This window comes from Arachis ipaensis, chromosome B5 (genome assembly GCF_059453495.1).
Source record: "Arachis ipaensis isolate K30076 ecotype BB chromosome B5, ASM5945349v1, whole genome shotgun sequence".
Lineage (NCBI taxonomy): Eukaryota > Viridiplantae > Streptophyta > Magnoliopsida > Fabales > Fabaceae > Arachis > Arachis ipaensis.
In genome coordinates this window covers 144,053,483-144,060,638 of record NC_142440.1, presented here as the reverse complement: position 1 = coordinate 144,060,638, position 7,156 = coordinate 144,053,483, and the positions used below count along the sequence as shown (strand labels likewise).

At 35.9% G+C, this 7,156-nt stretch overlaps 1 protein-coding gene and 1 pseudogene across 2 annotated transcripts; both read right to left on the bottom strand.

The window, feature by feature from the left end:
- Positions 1–624: 624 nt before the first annotated feature.
- On the bottom strand, positions 625–1,801 carry LOC107641185 (putative F-box protein At4g22030 pseudogene; annotated as a pseudogene).
- LOC107644260 (uncharacterized) lies at positions 1,269–6,220 on the bottom strand. Of its 2 annotated transcripts, none has more exons than XM_088487623.1 (3): positions 5,674–6,220; positions 3,908–5,478; positions 1,269–1,801 (listed from the first exon to the last, which is right to left on the bottom strand). In XM_088487623.1, exon 2 carries the CDS (start codon positions 5,273–5,275, stop codon positions 3,917–3,919), a length of 1,359 nt encoding a protein of 452 aa, XP_088343749.1. In that variant the 5' UTR covers positions 5,276–5,478; positions 5,674–6,220; the 3' UTR covers positions 1,269–1,801; positions 3,908–3,916. The 2 variants fall into 2 exon arrangements, with proteins under 2 accessions (XP_088343749.1, XP_020958513.2); XM_021102854.2 differs by having other exon boundaries at positions 3,908–5,231; positions 5,674–6,218.
- Positions 6,221–7,156: the final 936 nt, after the last annotated feature.

The following is a 7,156-nucleotide window of genomic DNA, read 5'->3' as shown; positions in this document are numbered from 1 at the left end:
CATTTTATAGATAAGGTAACAAGTTACTACAAGTAATAAAATAATCATTCTTAATTATTAAAAATGATATAAGCAGTGCATTACTTCACCAACTTGCAGTAACATTCTTGCTTCAAGGAACTTTCTTCAACTTGTACATATTAAGCATTCAAACTTTTTCTAATTGTTTGATAATAACTATTAGACTATATCAAGTGGCGATAACTTGAGCTTTTCAATTCCAATTCAATTTGGACAGAAAAATTATGATTGAATGATGATAATCGAAAATTAGGAATTGGAAGGACATGTGCAGGAAAAATTAGTATTTGGAGGCAAAATTAGCGAACCTTCGAAATGCTAACTTTTCTTCAGATATTGAACCAAATTCTAGTTTAGAGACAAGTGACAATGATAGCATTATGATTGAAGATTCTTTGAAAAAGTAGAAGCAAACACGAAAAATAAAGCCAAGTGAACTCAATAAAAATGAGATAGAGAAGTATTTAAAAGATGACGCAACAAAAGATTTTAAATAGAAATAGGAAAAGTATACGGAATCAAGAGTTTATCAGCCAAAAACTAAACAAAACCACATTAATTTATATTAATAATTAATTAATTTTAAATTTTTTAAATTCAAAATTTAAAAATTTAAAATTGATTAAATTAAACAAACTTAATTAAAATCTATAAAAATCTTCTTCTTCTCTCTCACATTAACCTACCCACCTCCAACAATTACACACATAGACCCCTCTCTCTCACTGTCAGAGTGTCAGGTTAAGAAATATAGATATAGTTAATAAACGATTAGAACATCTTGCTTGCAAATTCATCAATGGAAATCCCTTCGGCTCGACAAGAAGCTGATTTAGAAGTGAGTTCTCTGTGCTGAGACACACTTCTTCCCAATTGCAAAGCCACCTTCAATTCAAACACTTGTCCATTCTCTCTCTTATCAAACTCATTCTCTTCAAGCGTGGCTTCAACTGTTTCTTCTAACTGCTTGAAGAACCCACCACAGTTTCTGTACATCTCAAACACCATCCCTACCTGCCCGCTAGGGGTGACAAATGAGTAGGGTAAGGTAGGATTTGGATCCAACCGTAACCCTACCTGCAGGTTGAGAATATTCCAACCCTAACCCTACCCGCTCTTAACCCGCGGGTTACAAAAAATATACATTATTATATAACTTGATGATAATTTAAAATAGAACTGATTTTTATGTAAAAAAAAAAATATTAAATTATCAATTAATGATTTTCTTTTAGTGGTTAAGGATCTTTTGCATTTAATGCGAGGTCTTTGATTCAACATCCACTTAAAAACATATTTTTGTATAAGTATATAACATAAACATATATAGAGTGCGGGTTGGTCGGGTAGGGTTGAGGCTCAACCCGCACCCTACCCGATCCGTACGAAAACCCTACCCGCACCCTACCCTACCCGCTGCGGATCGGATTGGCAACCCTACCCGATTGGGTGGGGTCGGGTTGGGTACCCGCGGGTAGGGTACATATTGCCACCTCTACTGCCCGCTCATGCTCAAGCGTTGACTACAGCTACCATTGACCCAGCCATGGCAGAAACCACACCTGCACCCTTATTCCCGCCACAAACACAGATCCCAAAGCTGCAATGGCAGTGAGCAAGGGGCCTACAATGGCCAGAATCTTGTTTGCTTTCAGTGCCTTGTTTCCAAGCCTCTCATAATCTTCAACATCTTTTCTCTTCACAACTTCAATAACCTCCCTCAGCTCCATTTCTAGTTCTTCACTCCACCCGTTCATATTCATCAGAGTCAAAAGGAGTCCTTGAACAATTACAAAAATATAAAAAAAACATTCATTTAATATGAAAAAAAATATATCCTAATACTTAACAAAAGAAATATCCAGTTATATTTTAGCAAAAATAATTACATATCCAGTTATATTTTAGCAAAAGAAACATTCTGATACTTAGCAAAAGAAACATCCATATATATTAACTCGTAGAGATTTTGGATTCACTTAAAGGTATTTGGCTAATTTTTGGCTAATACCCTTTTAGTTCCCTAGCACTGTTCTTAAATATACTAGCGGTCACTACTTATAGCGCCAACAATTGCCAGCACCATCAATTTTTCCTTCTGCTCCAAGGTAGAACCACAACTTCTCAATGACATAACAAAAGTTAAATTACCTGTGCCTACAAATGGTAGAACCTGAAAAGAACTCCATTGCAGATTGCATAACGAAAACCAAAAAAATGAAAAAAATAAAAAATAAAAAATACTATTCAACTTTTGCTCCCATTTTGTATTTCAGTGAAAATGAACAAAGAATTGGTTAACTATGTTAAATTTTTCCCTTTCTGTAGAATCTGAAACAACTCTTGATGACAGAGCCATCTTGTTCTTGATGAACTTGCAATATCAAAACACATTGTATATTCATACTCTCACCATAAAGCAAAACTATGCCCTTTGCAGTATCAAATGTTTATTTGGAGTACTGTTTGCTCAAGTCAAAAACTGTTTTATGCAGCACACACCACACAAAGTTAGAATGAAAGTATATAAATGAAGCTAATTATAATGCAAAGATCGACCTTCCAAAGTTTATACCAACATCAATATTTTATTCGTTTGAGATGAAGTGATTTTTGTTTGTTTCATGAGAAAAGTGATTTTTGAAGCTTGAAATCCAGTGAGTATGGATTCAACTAGAAACCGAATAAGTTGAGAAGAATTCTAGTGTCTCACAATTGATTCCGAAGGGGCCAAACACAAATCAAAGTATAAAGGAAAATTCACACTAGAGAGCTTCAACATTGTTTGGATTTATGTGTAGCCACTAGCCAGTTAAATTTATACATATAACACGGATTAATGTGTAGCCAGCTATATTTACTCATACGTAACAAGGATGAAAGCCATGTCAAGCCTCAATCAAAGTCAACCACCAATACAAGATCAAAATCACTTTCATAAATATGAACAGTGAAGCTATATCATACAACATCCGATTGAAAATAAATAAATAAATAAATACAATAATTATGCAAGGAAATTCACCAAATAAAATCAAATGCAATTCCAAAGAGTTCTGTATTGTTTCACTTTTAACACCCCCATCACAACACCACGCAACAAAACTCCAAACCAGTAAGAGTTTTTTGAAAATGCTTATAAACAGAGACTTAGAGACAATGGAATAATGTCTCCGAAAAAGTATTTGATAATGTAGATATTTTCAGCAGGGCAATTTCCAAGCAATACAACTGATTAGAATTCATTAAGAAAATGGTAAAAAATTTTGAGATAACTGAACCATATTAACCTTAACTCGATGTTGCTTAGGCTGATGAAAAGAAGGGACATGCATTTTAGAAGGTGGGTTTATTTTTAAGATGGAAATGAAAACCATAAAGCCTAAGAATAAATCCTCGATACCTACTTAATTTTCCTTTAATGACAATTCCTGGAGGATTCAATCAAATATACAATAGTTCATGGTTGCTTATGATAAAACAGTCAGGAATTGGTTTGATATATATATATATATACACACGGTTCCTACAAAGATAAGGAAAGATAAGTTGCACAGCAGAATAGCAGAGAACAAACAACAAAACAAAATTTTCAATCTTTTTAGTTTTGCTTAGCATGATAAATATATCATCTTATAGAATAACAGTAAAGAACACTCAATTGCTATAAAGAGATCTTAAACACTAAACCTGTAAGCTATAACTAGGAATATCATCAAAAGAATCAACAAAGCAGTGGAATTAAAAAGGATGATAGCAATTGCAAAAATCGAAAGTGCAAAATTAATTGATGTTATGGCATTGCCAAAGTCCTCTGACTTACAGAACTATGATAATATTCAGCAACAATAGAGATGTAATTTCAATTTCAGTTGATGTATCTTACCTTCTTTTATCAATTCAATAAGCCTCTAGCAATCATTTCTTGAAGAAGTTTTCCCGCCATGTCATTCTCATCTTTTTCAAAGTAAGCATGAATAAGAGTTAGAAAAGTCACAGCATTTGGTAAGCAACCATTGTGTTCCATTTCCAACAGCAGGGTCAATGCTTCTTTAAACAGGCCCTCTTTGCAGAGTCCATTGATCATAATATTGTATGTCCTCACATTTGGAGGACAGCCTTTAGCAGAAAGATCTTGGAAAATCGCTCTTGCATCTGAAAGTCTTCCACCTTTACATAGGCCATCAATAAGTATACTGTAAGTGCCTATATTTAGATCAATGCCACTCTCTTTCATTTGAGAGAATAATTTAAGTGCCTTGTCAAGTTGTTGGTTTTTGAACATCCCATTCAACAAGGAATTGTAAGTGACTACATTAGCGGGTTGACCTCTATCATGCATCTTGACTAAAAGCTCCAAAGCACAAGAGATTCTCTTTGATTTGCACAAGCTATCAATAAGAGTGGTGTAAGTTACCGTGTTTGGAACCAAATACTTACGAAGCATTTCTTCAAAGAGAATCAAGGCTTCATCTAGCATTTTACTTTTGCAGAAGCCATTAATCATGATATTGTAACTTTGAACATCGGGAGTAATTCCCTCAGCAAGCATTTCAGAGAATAAATAAAAAGCATCAGCTACAAGGTTTTCCGTGCACAGGCTATCAATAATTGCGCTGTACATGATGACATTAGGAATAATCCCAAGCAATGGTAGGGTCTTTCTCAACACTTGAATAGCAGCTGATCTGTATCCGGTGTTACAGAGTACCTTAATCAAGGTCCCATAAGTAACTTTATTAAACTGAAATCCTAAAGCCAGGACTCTATCATGAAAGTGTAGTGCTTTCTCAACATTACCACAGAGACAGAGACCTCTCAGGATTGTTGTCAATGTTACCGTATCAGGTTGATAACCCATCGTGAGAATCTTGGCCAACCCAGAGAAAGCAAGCTTCATACGACCCATGCTGGAACAACAATTGATTAAGATGTTCAAAGTAAACAAGTCGGGAGCGATTCCCCTGGCTTGCAATTTCTGAAAAAGGAGAATGGCGGTGGGGAAATCGTTTCTCTTGGCAAAAGCCCCCAAAATCATGTTAAAGGAGTTGATGGATGGAGAAGGACGCATAGAGATAGAGAGCAAGCGAGTGAAGAAATCAACATCTTTATCATGTGAGTGGGACTGAGAGTGAGAGTGAGAGTGTAGGGATGAAGTTGAAGGCAAGCAAAGACGGAAAGCGGAGTGGGGAACAGAATAAGGAGAGTACCTTAACATGATTCGTGAGAGTGAGAATGAGAACAATGACAACATTTTTGCAATCAAGAGATGAATTCACAAACACAGAATTAAGAATTAATGCAGTGAGAATTAGAGAAATTGAAGAAGCTACGAGACAGAAATGATTATTGTGAATGAGAATTAGACTGCAAAACCAAAATTATGACTTTGTCCTAGATCAAATCTCACTTTAAATTAAATCCCCACAGATAACCCAAATCAAACATGGCATGGATCTGCAAAATAAGAACATATGAGACCGATTCATTGACAAAAAAAAGACAGAAGATATATCCAGAACAAAAATGTTAAATTGCAGATTTAAAATTTTTTTCTATACTGAAGGGAATTCTTAGCTTATGTAGTAGTACTATACCGTGTAAAGCAATACCATGGAAGAGGCAGAACAGATAAGGGGGGCAAAGAAATACCAGGTCAATGGCACGGTGGCTATGGTCCTTTCCGGCGGTGACGACGGTGAAGCGGCGGTGTATGGTAGCTGAAGGGTTCCTCCTCTCCCACGTTCCCTGCTTCAGGTCTTCCTCTCTACTTTTCTTCTTACAATTTTTTTTCTCTCCCCTCTTTCCAATGACTTTCTTCTCCGTCGGTGGATTTAGCAGCAGCGATGGCCTCCATCACTGTCGTCACCTCCTTCCTCTTCCTTTCTCTTTCGGTGTAGCCTCCTTTCTCCCTAACTGTTCTATTTTCTCTCTTCAATTGATTCAGGGGCGACGATAATCTCTCTCACCGCGGCCGTTGCATCCGTCATCTCCCTTTTCTGCTTCTTCCATGGCGCTTCCCTTCACCGGCGTGGTTTCTTCTTCACTGCTACGGTGGGAAAATGAGCTGGAAGGAGAACGTGTGAGAGGAGAGAAAAGGGACGGGCTTCGAAGAGAAATAAATCCCAGATTTAAATTTTGAATTAAATTTGATTTGTCGCTCTATACGATGGATAAAAAGGGAAATACCCATAGTCGTCTCTGATATTCGCGCGTAAATATTTAATGTAATTTTTAAGATTTCGATTTCTTTATTTTAGTCCTTTAGATGGAATTTTGAGTACTCAAAGTGGTCCTTGGACATATTTCTAGTGATGAGTCATCACCGGAACGCTAATGTGGCATCTGTTTGCCACGCTGTAGGGGTCTAATAGCTATATGAGCTGGCCAGTTTCTAATTTGTATTCAAGTTGGTTCCTCCTTTTATATTTAACCCTAAATCTCCAAATTTTTCGTTTGCATGAATGTTGCAGAGCTCACTAGTTTCTTGATGTTGCTGATTTTAAAAAATCTGAGGCTACAGTGTGGATGCCTTGTATCAACAAATCAATCTCTAGGCAAGCCACTAATGAGAGTTGTTCAAATTGAGGTACTGTCATCCATAGCGTTGCCACAGATTTCAAACTCCCACAATTGTCGATATATAAATAACGGAGACATGAAAGAGAGCTTGACACCACAATAGATTTAAAGACGCACGATATATAAAATTCTACTGCCTTGAAATACCAAAATGGCTTTCATTTGATTAATAGACACTAAAGCATGTCCAAGAATCTTGTATCCTCTTGCAAAAACTGAGGTATCTCTCTTTTATGTACAAATAAGGGCCAATCTCAAATGAGTTTAGGTGAAGAACACCAAGATAAAAAAGAAAATAAACAGTTCATGATCTGACCCTTTGCACTAACCTTCTTCAACACCATTACCACTTTTTTTTCTGAAATCATAATCCAATAGAACATTTCAATATTCATCAATATACAGAGGCATGTCTAATGAAAGTCTTAACTTACATGAGAAGTAAATATTGACTGTTATACTAATATCAAAGTAATTTAAAAGTTACATTACAAGATTCTATGTATAATGCCAAATTAAACATTGTTGCTGACATTACTCAACCATCTCATAT